At 39.7% G+C, this 16,759-nt stretch overlaps 1 protein-coding gene across 1 annotated transcript in view; it reads right to left on the bottom strand.

Moving 5' to 3' along the window:
• The window catches only part of FAT1 (FAT atypical cadherin 1), a 140,043-nt gene that overhangs the window by 38,024 nt on the left and 85,260 nt on the right, over positions 1-16,759 (bottom strand). Inside the window, exons 4-9 of the mRNA XM_011959511.1 lie at positions 14,505-14,566; positions 11,348-11,677; positions 10,756-10,966; positions 8,436-8,575; positions 3,768-4,043; positions 3,435-3,645 (exon numbers count right to left, since the gene is read on the bottom strand). Coding sequence (XP_011814901.1) covers positions 3,435-3,645; positions 3,768-4,043; positions 8,436-8,575; positions 10,756-10,966; positions 11,348-11,677; positions 14,505-14,566 — 1,230 coding nt within the window. The remainder of the gene's footprint in view (positions 1-3,434; positions 3,646-3,767; positions 4,044-8,435; positions 8,576-10,755; positions 10,967-11,347; positions 11,678-14,504; positions 14,567-16,759) is intronic.

The raw sequence follows: 16,759 nt of genomic DNA, 5'->3' as shown, positions 1-16,759 counted from the left end.
GCATCCTCCTCACTGTCTGAAGTTGTGACTGACCGCCTGGCCCGACACAGGCGCATCCTCCTCACTGTCTGAAGTTGTGACTGACCGCCTGGCCCAACACAGGCGACTGGGGCAACCATGGCGACTCTTCATCCCCACCCCTCAGACGTCCCTATGTCTGTACTCACCAGCTGACCTGCCATATTTTATATTCATTCTTCGATATCCATCTCTCTTACGTTGTACAGGATAATCTTATCTTGCCAATGAAGCTTCAAACTCGCAAGGCCTCGAGTAGAGGAAGGAACAGACTCTGCTGTGGAGGCGGCTGGTGACGCCAGAACACACCGCTTTCTGCAAAACTTGCTCCCTGCCCTCCGGCCAAGCGGGCGTTCTCTCTGTCCTCAATCAGGAGAACACACTCATCTCAGAGCCCCGGTGTCTGATGCATCCTCTCCTGTACTCTTACCGTTTCTGTCTCATCGCCCTGTTTTCTTTGCAGCATGGATCACAACCTTGCTCTTTACTGGACATGCAAGGTTCAGAAACATCCTTTATTATCTGGGGCATCGTGACTCTGATGAACATAGCTTGGAGCATGTCGCTGATAACAAGGTGAAACAGGAACCCCGCTCGTCATGTGATAGATGGATCCCACATACATACAGATTAAGGCAGAAGTCATCAGATTTGCAGACGGGAAAGCAGCATCATGTGTACATGAAGAAACAATGAGGGCCGCTGAGGGGCAGAAAGTGCCCCTGCCTGGCCTAACAATAGGTACATTCAGAGACGCTGAGGTGCACAGGTGGTGGTCAACGACTTCCTGAGGTGGCAGAAAAGGTCTGTACGAGGCTGGGGGTTTATTCACTGACTTTAGCTACAATATGAGTGATTTTTAAACAACTTTAAACTGTTCCCTGTATGGGAACAGGGCAATTAACTCGACAAATAGGCTAATTTCTGCTCTTAAGCTATGAAGTGTATTACACAGAACTGTGAAGGGGAGTGTGTTTCTTCCCCTGCGGACACACTCTGGGTGTCCAGCTGGGCCACTGACTGGCAGAGTGCCGTTCTCTGTTGACTCTAGACGCAATTATATTGAACTTAAGTTTGGCGAAGAAAACCAATTCTAATCAATAAGCATATTTACTTACGGAGGGTCTTCTATTTCCAGGTATTAAAATGGTTTAGAAGTAGTGCTCTAATAATCTACTTCTTAAAAAAGACGTAAGAAGAAAACACCACACAGACAAGAGTATGGCACTGCCATGTCTCTAGCATATAACTCAATGTTACTGAAAATATCTCCTAATTAATTCCTTTTTCCCTGAAGACTCCTAATCAGACCAAACCTTTTACTCAATTAATCACTGCTAGTTAAACATGCAGTGTTATGTACTGAATTTATAACTAGTCTTTTTGAACTTTAAATGTAATCTGACACAAATGAGAAGCAGGTAAATATGAATAAACTTAAATGAAAGGCATTTGTATGAACATTTTATAGTTTGTACTATTCCAACAGATGTCCACCTCCTCCCTCCCCAGCATACGCCCACACACCCTTCACAAAACTCTACTGCATGTTAATGGCAGTGGTCTCCTACAAAGTAACTGCTGAGCATAATTTTTATATCACCAAAACTATAAAAATAGCTTCTTAAAAGCCCTAATTCTATGCCAGAAGAGGCCACTGGTATTATCTATTCACTGAGGAGGGAGTTCCATTCTCAGAATACCAGATTCCTAACCCTATCAGTCATTAGAAGCATTCAAAGAATGCACATGCTTTTACTCAGACACCAACAATCACATTTTAACCACCCAGTTGTTGAAAATTCAGTGAAAGCTAAGGGGAAGTTTAACGTTTTCTCCTACATAAACCCAGTCAGTTTGTCTATGGCAGAATTACTTTATTGAAGTACTCAGGCACGCACAAATGGAATGCACTGTTTTTCTAACTGCAAATTTCTGAACCAGTGGAAAAAAACTTCATCTTTATTCAAGGCACTAACTACACTACGTTTTAACACCGCAATCACAGGCAGTGTATGAGATCTTATTTGTGACTAATGAACTCAATTTGGTTGTTTTAAGGGAAACAAATGAAATTTCAAATATGTTAAATAAACATAGTTTAACCACTTAGAACACATCAGTAAGTTTTTTAAAATTACTCTCCATTTCCCCCAATTTTGATTACCTGATCTATAGTTAATCTGTACCTGTAACAAGTCTAATGCCTAGGAGAGACAATTTCTAAGTATGCAGAGCTACAGACTTAAAAAAAAAAAAAACACAAGTTAAATGGAAGATTTTAATTCTCTAAACTCATTACAAGGAAGACTGAAAGGGACTATATTTCTCGTACTAACAATGGTGCTAAAGAAAACGGAAAACTGTCAACTGTCTTCTCAACATTTCATCACTTTCAGAGGATCTGGCATGAGCAGTAAGTCCTAAAGCAACGTGAGCCCTGACCGTACAGAACCGTTTCCACTGGGGTGGAACTTTTCCAAGACACGCATTGTGGACCCAGTGGCAACCCCTTACCTACCATGCCCAAGGATGAATGCTCCCAACACAGCACCTGGCACATACAGTGAGCTTCATCAGCCCACGGAATGAATGAATGAATGAATGCATGAATGAATGAATGAATGAACGAACGAACGAGGGAATGGTAGCAGAGAACAGACCAAAACCATCCTGCTATGCCAGGATTGCTTCCTGCTGATCCCCCTTGATAAACCAACTCTGGATCTCTTGGCCTCTGGGTCCCGGAACCGTCCAGGCCCACAGCTCCAGCCGGTTTTTTTTTTCTGCCCTTGCTGCCTCAAGCCCCGCCCCAGCAGGCCCCAGCTCTGGGGTCTAGTCCTCAACCCAGTTGCATGAGGGAAATTCACCTGTTAAAGGCAAGGGGCAAAAATCCAGGTAACTGTGGAAGGGGAGGGAGGGGCAGGCACCTCTTCCTGAGGTTTGAGCCAATTACAACGAGATGAGTCAACACTGATATGGAGCTTCCTGCTCTGCTGAAGAGAAAATACTCTCTGACAAAAAAGTAAAACGTTAAATTACCAGGCAAGTATCTTCCTAAGTGTGTTTAACCAATATTATAGAAGAAAGTGTGGTTAAAACAATTTCAGAAATACTGAATTGGTCATATAAAGTTTCCTATACTGTGGGGCTTCTCAGAGCCTTGAACTGGGCTAACACTGTGAATCCCCCAGAACTTCCCCAAACTGTCTGATGGGCTAAAAGTTAAAAAATAAAAAATAAAAATAAAAAAAAATCCTCTTTCTCCTAATAAGCAAAATTGTATCTAGAGATCAATTTAAGCAATTGTGGCAGATACACAGAAATGCTTCAATACCCAGAACCGATACTGGAAAAGTAGAAAGAGACTTTTAACAACTGCAAATTTAAAATGCCACTGAATGCTCCAAAAATACCTGACTCAATCGAGTACAGCACTTCAGCATTTCTCCCTTTGTCCTTGTCCAGCGCCGTCACCTGCAACACAACTGAGCCGACGGCCGCCGACTCATACACCCGGCCTTTGTAGGAGGACGTGGTGAACCACGGGGCGTGGTCGTTCGTGTCGCTGACGGTGACCACAATCCTCGCGAAGTTGCGTTTTACAGGCACATCTTGATCTCGTACCTAAAAGAATCGACACATTATCAATCCCATTGGTGTTTTTCTTACAACTCATTAGAAATCCCAGTTAATCACACAAAGGCCTCAGGACCCAACGGTGGGAGGAGAGCAGGCAGAGCACCTACCATGACCGTGAGCGTGTGCTGGTGCACGGCTTCATGATCGAGTTTCTCAGAAGTACAGAGAGAGCCAGTTGCAGGATCAAGACGAAATTTCTTGAGACTCAGTGGATCTCTACTGCCCTGCAGCGTGTAGATCAGCCGGTTTTTCTCATCCAGATCCACGGCACTGATGCGCAGAATTTCTGTTTCTGGCGCCGTATCTTCAGGAATAACAACTTCGTACTTCGATGTAGAAAACTGAGGACGATGGTCATTTGTGTCTATTACTTTGATGAATACCTGTAATGGATGACAAAATGGCTCGTACAATAATATGCCCAATTAGGATGTTTTAATACTTAAAGAACCATGAACAAAAGTCAAGTACATTGAAAGAATGACACTGTGGCAAAATAAAATACAAATAGGAGAAAGGCAACGAAAACCTACAATCATACATGTCTTATAATATTTCTCACTGGTATATTACTTATCTAAATATGAGTAAGATAATGATGACCTTTCTGAATTCTTATAACTAATTCTGAAGACAAAATGTGTATACTTTTCACACTTGCCATGTCTTTATATGTGGGCTTAACTTCTCTTATGCCTCCACAGAGAAGGTATCTGTAGATTACTCATGTACAGATAACAATTTACTTTACCAGGATTTATAGAAGACTAATTTCTTATATTAGATTGGAATCTGCAACTACCAATCTACTGAGGTGTGTAAGATAGATGATTGCACTATCTAAATTTCTCATTCTCATTTTTGACATCCCAAGCCCCAGATCATAGGTTTTTTTAATATGTAAAAAGAAAAAATAAGAAATGTGTTTAGAAATCACCGTATTTCTGTAATCATAAACCTACATGTATGTAGTAAATACGTTTACTCCCTAAAAGCAATTTAGTCAATAGACTGAAAAACTAAACTCTCTTAATTGTGTCTAAAGTAAAAACCCTTGGAGGAAAAAAAGCAAATGCTAAGAAACTTGGTACTAAGCTAAAGTAGAAACAAACAAAACTTTGACAGTAAGAGGATTATTTTTCATAATGAAAAAACTTATGGATTTGGCACAGTAGAAATCACTGCCAATTACAAAACACGGTTTAGAGTTCATGAAGAAGAAAACTGCGCTTCGCGGGGGCATACGGAACAAAGGGATCTGCTGGTCCAAGCAGCACAGGAGGCCAGAGTCCCAGGCAGAGCTGTCAACCACATGGAGAAGGCCATGAACAGAGGCCTTCCATGAGGGCTACATCAGCGTTCTCATAGAAGACCAAAACATCACGGATGTTTTAGTTAAATAAAACATAACATGACATTTTGTATGAATTCTAAATGCATCCACCAAACCATGGAAAAGTTTCATGTGAAAGCTGCGTGAACCTTTAAAACTACAGGTGCCTCACTTTTACAGGTCAATGATGATCCATAAGGGATGACTATAAAGGCAATTACCATAAATTAGATTATATATTAATTTCCACTATACATTTAAAAATTACTTTTCCCATGTATTGGGTACTGGGCAGAGAAGTTTAATCCTGCTCCAAGCTCAACGGTTATGAAGTAGAAGGAACTGAAAGTAAAAGCAAAATTCAATTGAAACACACTGTGCATTTCCATGCCCAATGCTTGCCTACATGACACAGTGGGTGTGAAATTAGCATGCAATAGTCCCTGCCCTCACAGAGCTAACAGGCTCACCAAGCAATGTTCTGTACATGCACAGCCTAACCATGTCTCATATACTATCAAGAAAGTTTTTAAGAGTCTGGAGACTGGCTGAGATGTTGAGAAAGCTCTTAAGAGAGAGACAACACTTTCTTGGATGTATTTTTGGTTGGCAGGTGAAAGTATGAGGAAGGGCTGCGTCAACGACATGAAGGCAAGCAGTGGGATGGAACATCCTGCCTTTTAGAGGTTGGAGAGGACTTGGAACTCAGGGATGATACAGTAAAGGAGCAAGAAGGCGGCAGAATCAAATACGCAGAGCCCCGACTCCAGAACTGACGTGGGAGGATTACACAGCTTCTTTTGGTCAGAAGAAACTCACTTCCAAGATGAGCGGCAGGGATGAAGAACGGCGACTGGAAGGTGAACTGAGTGTCGGTGGGACGAGAGCCCAAACCCGAGCTGATGTGCAACAAAACTATGGTTTTCTGAGTGCTTACTGGTGACAGGCTCTCAGAGAGTGAAGAACAGGCACCCTGTGGGTCATCTCATCAACCTTCCTAACACCTCCAAGAGGATGACTGCCACCATCCCCATTTTCCAGGTGAGAACATGGACACACAGCGAGTTACAGCTATTTGCCCGTGGAAAGGAGTACAAGAGGTGGAGCCGGGATTCCAACCAAGCGAGCTGCTCCACAGGCCACGATGCTGATGCTCCAGAGAAAGTGAAAGAAGATATGAAAGCAAAGCTGTTTGAATGAAAGAAAAAAACAGGTAACTGGATTTGGTAAGTTACCTGGAGGTACAAGAGAAAGCCAAGTGACTGGAATCAATAGCGGTCAGCATCCTAAGCCGCACACGCAGGACAGGAAAGCCGGGAGAAGAGCTGTTTCCGCAGGGCACTGGCAATTCTCCCACCGTCCTGCCGCCTACCTCTGCTGGAGGCTGCCTGCTTGACCCACCAACGCTCACCTAAACCTTCTCAAATCGGCGTCTGCTGCCCCTGACCTGGAGACACAATGGCTGCTCTGTTGATTTTTGAGTGTTACTTCCAAGCCCCAATCCATCCCCGCGGTATCCTAGTGTCTCACCGCCCAGCTAATTCCTCTGCTCTTCAATCCATCCCCGCGGTATCCTGGTGCCTCTCACTGCCCAGCTGAGTCCCGTGCTCTTCTCCAGGTGGCAGCTGCTGCCCCGCTCCACCTGCTCCCACCCAAATTCGTATTTCCAGGTTCTCAGCTCAAGAGGAAAAATAATCTAAACACAAATCATTCCCTTTGTCCCACACCTTAACAGGTCAACCTGGGCCCACTGTTCACCTACAGTCCGACTGCCTTTCCCTCCCAGAGATTAGGATAGCATCTAGACCCTATGACAATGGCCCAAAATAAGTTACAGAAGTATCTTTATACTTCTGAAACAATGAAATTTAAGATATTCTGTGTTCCCAAGAAAGAAAACTAGACTCTCTTTCCTGGGTTTCATAGGAATTTCAGTCGATACACATCATACTTCATGCTAAACTTTTAACTGCACTAATTAAAAATACAATCATTGGGAAAGAGTTGCACTGTTAATTATTCATAGAGGTGTTGTCTTTAGTAATGAGAATGCTTGGCAAAGAGGGCCATCTCCACTGTTTATGAAGCTCCTTTTGTTAGATTTCTGGGTAGTCGATTCTGTGAACTGGTCTAGAGTTATGCCCCTTAAATCCTTCTCTCAGAATTATCCTGTTAGATTTATTATAATTTATGATGTTTTTATTCTCATTTTTGTGCTCTAAAATTTTACAAGGGCTTATGTTTAAAGCGAGAAAATCAATAGATTTTGCTTGTTTCTAGAATGAGAACAGCTACCAACTAAATTGAAATTTTCACACCATACTAGAACTTTTACAAGACAATCTCAAAATGACCCCGAAAGCATACAGCATACATATATCAATTTTATAAACACTAAAAATCACAAGCATTTAGAGAAATATTTTTGTAAATGGCTTTAAATTATCTACCCATTTATTAATCGAAAAGACATCATAGACGATAATTTTTATCTTTTAATGCAGCTCAATGACTTAGCAGATGATGTGTCTCGCTTAGGGTTTAAAACAGTATAATCTAATGCTAGAAAGCTGAAACTCAGAAGCATCTTGTTCTCTGACATTTAACTTCTTTCTTTTTCATTTAGGCCACAGTAGGTTATAAATACGCCTTTAGCTTCCTCCATCCTAGTGTAAGCTCCGAGAAGGCAAGATTGTTTCCTACTATTCACCTTCCAGAATGGTACCTGGCATGTAACAAGTATTCAACAAATACTTGTTAAAGAAATGAGTGAATGACACTCTGCTTGCTCCTGAAACCTCACAATGATTCTTCTCTCTAGGAATATTCCTTCTGTATACTTCAAACGGCCCACACTGAGAACCAAAGAAAAGTAGTAAGAAAGAAGAGAATTTAAATTTAACTTACAGGATTTTAACACTTCAGTGTGAAATCCCCATAATCTGGCCATCTCAATTATCAGATAGGAGCAAATAAAGGTGTTAAAGGAATGATTAGAACAATTTTATTAGTTATTTTACATAGCCAGGAGGAATCCAAAAAAAAAGTGATTCAGATTAACTACTTTATCCAGTTTTACTGAAACTGATTTAAACAATTCATTCTCAATAGTGACGTACTTTACGTTAATATAGTTTAAAATGAGTATAAAATTCCAAGATTTTGATGGTATAACATTGGTCTGGTTTTGTTTTTGAAGTCTTCTCTCAAAATTCTCAAAACTGCTTAATTATATGCAAAACCTAAATTGGGATATGGAATTTTCTTTCCCTAAATAAAAATTCTTAGTGTGCATGTGTGTAAACTATACCAACACACACACTCTTCTGATTTTAGATCCTCACAGGGCAGAATCCACCGCTCATATTTCCTGTGGACCCCCCCAAGTCAGAATGTTATCTCCATCCTCCTCTGACAACCGCATCACTAGTAATTCACTGACCTGAGTGAGGAGAGTGGTGGTTCCATCTGTGGCCTCGACTGTGAGGTTGTAGTTTGACTTCTGTTCTGCATCAAGAGGTTTGGCAACAATGATGGTTCCAGTTCCCTTGTCCACATCGAAGTGACTGTCGTAGTTGCCACCTAGTTTAAATTGGGACAAGAAAAGTAAAAACAGTCACAGGATAACATTCTGTAGTTTATTTTGTGGCTTTCTAATACTTAATGGCACTGAAAAGAACTTCTAATATACTAGCAAAGAGTTTCCAAGGAGGAGCATTTTGAAAGACAAGAGTGGCCAATTAGAAAGACAATGCTTGTTATGGCAAAGTGAACCCTAATTGTCCAGGAAGCAACTAACCCAAAGAAAGCAAGAAAGCAACTCTGAAAACAAAGGCATGGCTAATACTGCCAATGAGTTACTTTCAATTTGCTTTTTCAGGGGTTCTGAATTCCTCCTCAATCTGTATCTTAGTAGTTATACAAACCATCACTGGGCCATTTAAAAGTTTACTTACTAAGAAAACTTTCTGATACTTTGAGCAAATTGGCCTAATAAAATAGCTATTAAAAATCAATGTTAACTCTAAAAAAAAATACTGGTAGTTAACTTCAATTAGTCCTGGCTACTATAAACTATTTGAAAATATGTTTTTCTCATTTTTGACAAACCTAATGAAACAAACAAAACCTAATGAAACAACAGTTTCTATCCTACTAATATTATCCAAGTATTTTTGATAAAACTCTTTTCAAATCTATTGACCTAGATATAAAATGAAACGGGATGAAAATAGAGGCTTAATGTCATGATGAAATTCTACTACTAAATCTAACCAAGAAACAAAACAACACACACGACGTCTTAAGAGAAACCTAAAACCACAGAGCAAGGTGAGCATCACGCGTCAACACGCTGGCGAATGGGATGGGTGACCATGCGCACACTATGGAAAAAGAAAAAAAAAAAACAGCAATGGAAGATAGTCATTGGAAATAAAAAAGTTAAACAAAAAAAACGAGGCTTTTATTTTAGATCTCATAATCTGAGGCAAATTATGTGATCTCAGCAGATACCTTCTGCTGTACAGTTCGGGTCACAAGTCATCTGAAAGATGTAAAAAACTTCTCTAGCAAGCGTGTCTCCTGGCACAGCCAAAAAGAAGCAAGCACGCATGGAAAGCAAGCACAGAATAAGAGCAATCAATCAAACCAGGTCCAAGCACAGCAAGGTTACACAGCGAGGTCAGGTACTGCACAGCAGCAGCCTGTCGATCTGGAAATGTGATAAAAGTTAACAGAAAGCAAACAAACAATTTTGAGTATCGTTAACTATGAAAATAGTCTCTTTTTCCCCTTCCCTTAAAAGGATGCCGCAAGCGTTTCATAGGTGCTGATGACATGGATTTCATACAATCACCAAACTGGTAAAAGAGCCCAACCGTTTAGCATGAACGTTCCAAAGGTATGGCCTGGCCGGACACACCCAGGCTCTGGGTCCATCAGCTGCAACTTTTGGGGGCTAGGGGGTAACATGACTAAGGGGTAGAAGGGGAAAAACGGACATAAAGTCCCCCCTAGAGAAATGAATCACAACAGATACACTTGTTCTTAAATACCCTTGTAACTAAAATGTGAGGAAACAATTAAAAAAAAAAAAATTTAAGATGCCAAAGTCTAATGTGAAATTTAAAAAATATGTTGACTAGGGTATTACATTCAATGTCTTACCTAAACTACATGACAAATAAGAAGAAATGGCTTTAGCAAGTAAACGTGACTGGAGGATGAAATAATCTAATGAATCCTCATTCCTGTTGAAAATCAGGTAAATAAAACTAAAAACCCACAGCTGGTACCATAACTTTAAAGGTATACGAATCAAAATTTGTAAGCTTATTCCCTCTTAAATATTGACATGTGATAGTCACACAGGCATAGTTACTTTAAATGTTCTAATCATATTCACTGAAAATAACAATGTGCTAACAGGTTATGTTATCAATAATTAAACATTAAGAAGTTGTGCTTTTGGACCAAAACATTCAGGACTTTTGTCTGTAACCCCTTGATGAACTTTTAAAAAATTTTATTTTTAAATTAATAACTTGGTAGAATAGAGGACCTACTTTAAACAAGTTTAATATATGCTATATATTGTGAAAAATTTTGCAATCAAAATATTATAGTTTAAAGCAAATTCTCCACCTGTCGATCGTATTCCCAATTTTAAATCCTGACACGTGCCCAAAACTCATCAAACCGTAGGCAGGTTCTCCTCAGTGTAACCCGTAAGGACAATGAAAACGAGGAGGAATGCTTACCCGTGATGTCAAACCAAAGAGGTATGCCAGGAGGCTCAACAGATATTACTCCAATCATGTGAGCAACAGGGTCACTTTCCATCACAGTAAAGGTAAAAAATGATTCTTCAAATGAAATGGGCTCCGGGGACGGTCTGGGTTTGGAGATCCATTCAATATGGAGTCTGGTGGTCGATGACATTTGAGGCCGACCATTGTCAACTGCCTTAATCTGCAACATTTGGGCAGAGGGAATTAAAAACAGCAAATCAGAAGTTACCACCCAGAAATGAATGGAGCACAGACTGGTTTGCTCTTAAACTGAGCCAACTGCAAACATTTAACATTTGTATACTGTGTACTGAATGCCTGATAAAAGAACAATGATTTCATGACCACATTCAACAGCAACAATAAGCACCCTGAGTGACAGATGAAAAGGAAAAACAAACCCGTGCTTCTCCAACATTATCCGGTAACGCCTAATGGGGTCATTAGGTCACAGACACTTCAGCCGTTTACACAACAGAAGTAAAGTGACTAAAGAAGAAATGCAAAATAAGCTTTATAGTCACAACACATAAAAAATTACACTACTACAATCTTAACTCACGGAAAGAATATCATATTCTCCAGCTGCTGAAAACTTCTTGGACGAAACCACTCCGGTTTTTGGTTCAATGAAAAATTTGCCGTGCTCATTCCCTTCTTCGATGCTGTAGGAGATTTCTGCATTGGGCCCTTCATCTTTGTCGGTGGCTATAACGCGATACAGGGGCTCCCGTCTGGCATTTCTTTCTCGGTCTGGCTTTTCCCGCTCAGGGAGTCTGATTTTGTAGAACTTTTGCAGAAACTGAGGTTTGTTGTCATTTTCATCAAGGATTTTCACAATGACTCTTGCAATGGTTGATTTGGGAGGACTACCATTGTCTGTCACAGTAACCTGTTTTTTTAAAGTTAACAGATAAACATGTTAGATACACTATATACAAAGGATCTTCCTAATGCTACTCCGCATGTGTGTAAAGCTCTACCTTTCGCAGGGCACGAGGTCTCAGACACAGCAGCTCCTCACTCCAACAACAGCGCTGGAAGGAGGTGAGGCAGCACCTCCTATCTCTACAGGGAGAGAGTCAAGGGGGCAGGCATGGCTAAGAAAGAAACAGCCGCACCCCTGCACGCCTTCCTGACCACGCCGGCTCTCTTCTCACACTACTGTAACTTGGAAAGCGAACCTCACCCAAATGTTAAGCTACCAAAAACTTAATACCTTTAGGCCATGGAAGAGATACGTGAACATTCGGCTGTACACATTTAAAGAGTCTTCTTAAAAACAATACACTCTACGTACTTAAAAACAAAATTTCCAAATATCACGTAAAAAATGTTAAACTTCATCAATAAAATACACTGAATTGTCATTTAAAAGTACGTGTTAAATAAATAGCACACCTTTTAATACCAGTAATCACCATTTTATTTTGGCTGTTTTCCTCTACAGATGTTTTATACGAGTGGACCTAAACATTTAAATTTAAGACCAACTCATTAAACAAGATTTTCAGTAAAATGATGATAAAATAACTTTCATTTTAAGTAAACTATCCATATATTCTTATATTCTATTTAGGAAAAAATATCAGAGAGTCTTGAGGACTGCACTGATGACTGTTTCTATATCCGTAAGAGACCATTTCACCCTTAAATCAAATGTTCACGTTTATGTCAATGGGTACATTAAATGTAATGATATTAGTAATGCTTATTCTCCCCTCATCCACACCCCACCTTCTTCCAAATGAATTACCAAAACACTAAGAACAGTCAAGTAGACTGAAGTCTGGCAGTTGCAAATCCTGTTTATTAGAGTGTGACTATACCCTGATGGTGCTTGTCAAAAATATTTAAGTAGTTGCTTTACTTTATATTATTTACCTTCCTAAGCTTTTTCAAAATAAAAGTATTACTATTTTAATTTTAAACTCTCGAAACATTTCCTTTTCATCAGTTTGCATATGAGCTTTAGAAAAACAAGAAAGAGAAATACAAGCAAGCACTATGTTTTTTAGTATTCATCACCAAATTGTTCCTAACTTTGGGTTCAAGAACCAGTAGCTAGTCACAGCTTTCAACACGTAATGCAGACACACTATCTTTAAGACAGCCAAATCAATGCCAGCACTGGCTCTCAAATATACCACACCCAAAGGACCCTACTGAAAAATATACAAATTATGTATGCTGAAGGGGAAATTTATTTCCCATCAATGTCCAAAAATTACTTTCAAAGTGCTATACATCTGGTACCTGCTTCCACCTAGCCTTTGACACTCACTGAGAAAAGAGGGCTCTGGAGTGAGGTATGCAATTAATGTGAAATTTGTAAGGACTGGAGCAAAATGTCATGTAACTACTGCTCTCCTATTTTCCCATCTGTTTATTTTTGTCAGCCACCGCACTCACCCCTTCTGGCAATCCTTGTCGTGAGAGAATGAAAATTCAAAACTCTGCTCTATTGTAAAGAAAATGAATTCAAGGGACCTTTACACTCTAAGAACTAAAAACTCAGATGTAGTAGATGAAGCAGTTTCTAACGCGGAAAGCACCGTGGCCATGAAACCACCTTTCCCTGAGGGGACTCCCAATTTCCACGCACACACACGTGTACGCATGCACACACACAGCATGCACACAGACACACACTGCACAACTACAAAAGACTAAGTATTTACTGACAGCGGTAAGAAAACTTGACCAAGGATAAAATGAAATTAAGCAGGCATTATAAACAGCAATATTAAAAGAAATTTTCGGAAGTTACAGTTTAGAATTTTGTCACTTATACTGTTAGAGTGGAAGAAGAGCGCAGATAACTCAATTCAACAAAGGCAGGTGGCCTTTTGCAAGCCTGACTCTGACAGTGAACACCAGCCTTCCACACGGGACAGAGGGATGTCTCTACGACCCCTCTCTGCGGTCTGCCTGTCTCTTGGCCACTTCCTGATGACACGGACCCGCGATCTCATCAACCTGACGTCCATGTTACGCTCCACCTTCCCTCTCCAAGTCACTCGTGGTCTTTTTCTGCAATGGATTTACTATTTATTAGCCAAAAACCAGGTGACCAACAAATGATAAGCAACTATGGGTTTTCTAAGGCCTAAAAGGCCTTGTAAAGTAGCCATGAGAATGAGAAGTCTTACTAGAACTTTCTAGAAGAGCACATCTGCGACTTCCATCTACTTTTACTTTTGAGGCATTTAAGAAGCACCAAGTAATTCGTAGTTTAAAATGCAAAAATAATGCAATTGTTTAAAAGCAAAAAAATGAATCTGGAAACAAATTACCTCTAGTTAAAAAGGTTGAAACAGATCTATAAACACCAACATAAATATATCTCAAAACATAATAGTAAGGGGGGAAAAAAGATATATACAGAAAAACATCACTTATGTAAATGTAAATGAATTCCACATGACACTGTTTACAGTTCTGTTTGACCCGTGTGTCTGTGTGAGCATAAAATACAAACATCTGAATGGGGTCCATGACAGTGGCCGTGTATTCTGGGAATGTCATTGAGGAATAAAGGGCATAAGAGCTATATTCATTAACAATTTCCTTATATTCCTTTTTCCTAATAACCAGTAAATAATATCAATACAACAAAATATTAATAGCTAAGAATACCGGTTAATGGGAACAAGATTGTTCTTTCCCATGATACTTATAACTATGAATCTTTAAATATTAAAGATAAAAAAAAATACCTCTAATATGTGTTCATCTTGCTGTTCTCGGTCTAGCTTCCTTGATGTAGTTGTGATGAGACCTGTAAAATGGTAACAGTTCATTAATCCTCACAAAATAAGGTCAATTACAAAATATTGCAATTAAAATCACACTCTTGGCCAGGCACAGTAGCTCATGCCTGTAATCCCAGCACTCTGGGAGGCCCAGGTGGGTGGATCACTTGAGGTCAGGAGTTGGAGGCCAGCCTGGCCAACATGGTGAAACCCTGTCACTACAAAAAATACAAAAATTAATCAAGCGAGGTGGTGCGTGACTGTAATCCCAGCTACTTGGGAGACTGAGGCAGGAACTGCTTGAAGCTGGGAGGTGCAGGTTGCTGTGAGCAGAGATCACACCAATGCACTCCAGCCTGGGCAACAGAGTGATACTCCATCTCAAAAATAAAATATAAAACAAAACCAAACTCTTTTAAAAGTCTAAGCAAATTTCTTCTCAAGAAAAAAAGAAGAAAGAAATTTCTTACTAAAGAAATTTAATTTCCAGGTATGGTTAGTTATTTTGTCTACAAACAATAGTATACTTTATACTTTCTTACTTTAATGACTCATAAACATATTGGATAGATGACAAATAGTAAGAAAGTAGAAAAACTGGAATCAGTTACATTTTCTGTTTGTTAGTGGTTTCAATACACATTTTGTCAGAAAAGATTTTTTAAAGGTGAGATGAAGTTATCCAGGATTTCAATCTCATCCATCTCCTTTAACTGCTCAAGAGATAACTGAGAGTTGACAGAAATAACTCCTATAACTGTATTAAAAAGGGCTATTGAAAACAGAATGTTAACTCTAATTTATTACTTTTGAATTATCCACTCTCATAAATAAAGAACTGTTACAAAAAGCCATGTAATTTTCCGGGTAATCTTGCTCATTTAATTTCCCATACAAGAAAATTAATGATTCTCAAATTCCATATTCTAGAAAAAAAAATTTCCCATCAAACTAGAATATCTATACAAGTTTTGAACTCTCAAGAACTTTAATAACTGCTCAACTGTCAGCATATGTTGGAACTAGAAGGTAATTACAATTTATAAAATGTATTCTTGTGCTTCACCAAAACCACAAACAAAATTCCCTTAACCACTAAAATGTCATCCCCAATCTGTATTGATGGTGACAGGTGCATCCAGCATGATCTGCACCTCTGACCTTAAAATCAGGTGGAGCCTGTGTGGCAGGACAATTACCAGGGCTAAACGCTCTCCTGCCAGTGCTGTTTTTTCTTTCCCCCCATAGGGAAATACTTCAAATAATTCACATTTAGGAATAGACTTTATTAATCTAATTTATTTTCTCCCATAATCTTAACTAATTTCACTGAACTATCAATTAAGGGATATTCAAAATGTTTCTCTGCAGTTGTAAGTGGAAGCTTTGTGTTTTCATTTAATTCAAAGGTTTCTTTTTTCCTTAAGTAGTTACTAAGAATCTAATTCAACACTATTTTCCTCACAATTCAACGAAACAGTGTTCTCTTTTTAACAAGGACAACAGAAGACTACACCATACCTCCACACTGGGGTTTACCCAGACCATACATCTAGATTAAAAGGGGCTAAAGGGAAATGCTTCACACTGCTTAAGGGTGTAAAAATGACACTTAAATGTGGCACAAGCTTAATCTTCATTAGTCAAAAACCTTTTAAGTTAAATCTCTTTTTTCCCCTATCAAAAATGTATCACCCTCTCCTAACTGTGGTTGTAAATAGTTCAGGAACGACAAGAAGCCACTTGATAAGTCCCACATCTAATTATTGTAATGTGTCCACCAGGAAGTCGTGATCGATGGTAACATCACGTGGAATAGCAGCTTGACACATTCACCGGAAAATAGTATTCTTCTGTAGGGCACTTAATCACTCACCAGACAGCACTGTGCAAATACGTGTGAGCAAATACAATTCCTCACTCTACAATTTACTTACAGCACACAAGAAGACTAATGAAAGCTGTACCTGTGTCCATACTACCAATTCCACGTAAAAAGGCTGGGCGTCCTGGCTCACACCTGCAATCCCAGCATTTTGGGAGGCTGAGGCGGGCGGATCACCTGAGCTAAGAAGTTCGAGACCAGCCTGACCAACATGGGAAATCCCTGTCTCTACTAAAAATACAAAAAACTAGCCAGCATGCTGGCATGCACCTGTAATCCCAGCTACTCAGGAGGCTGAGGCAGAAAAATTGCTTGAACCTGAGAGGAGGAGGCC

The sequence above is a fragment of the Colobus angolensis genome, unplaced genomic scaffold (assembly GCF_000951035.1).
Source record: "Colobus angolensis palliatus isolate OR3802 unplaced genomic scaffold, Cang.pa_1.0 Scaffold5, whole genome shotgun sequence".
Classification (NCBI taxonomy): Eukaryota; Metazoa; Chordata; class Mammalia; order Primates; family Cercopithecidae; genus Colobus; species Colobus angolensis.
This window is presented reverse-complemented; position numbering and strand designations above follow the sequence as displayed.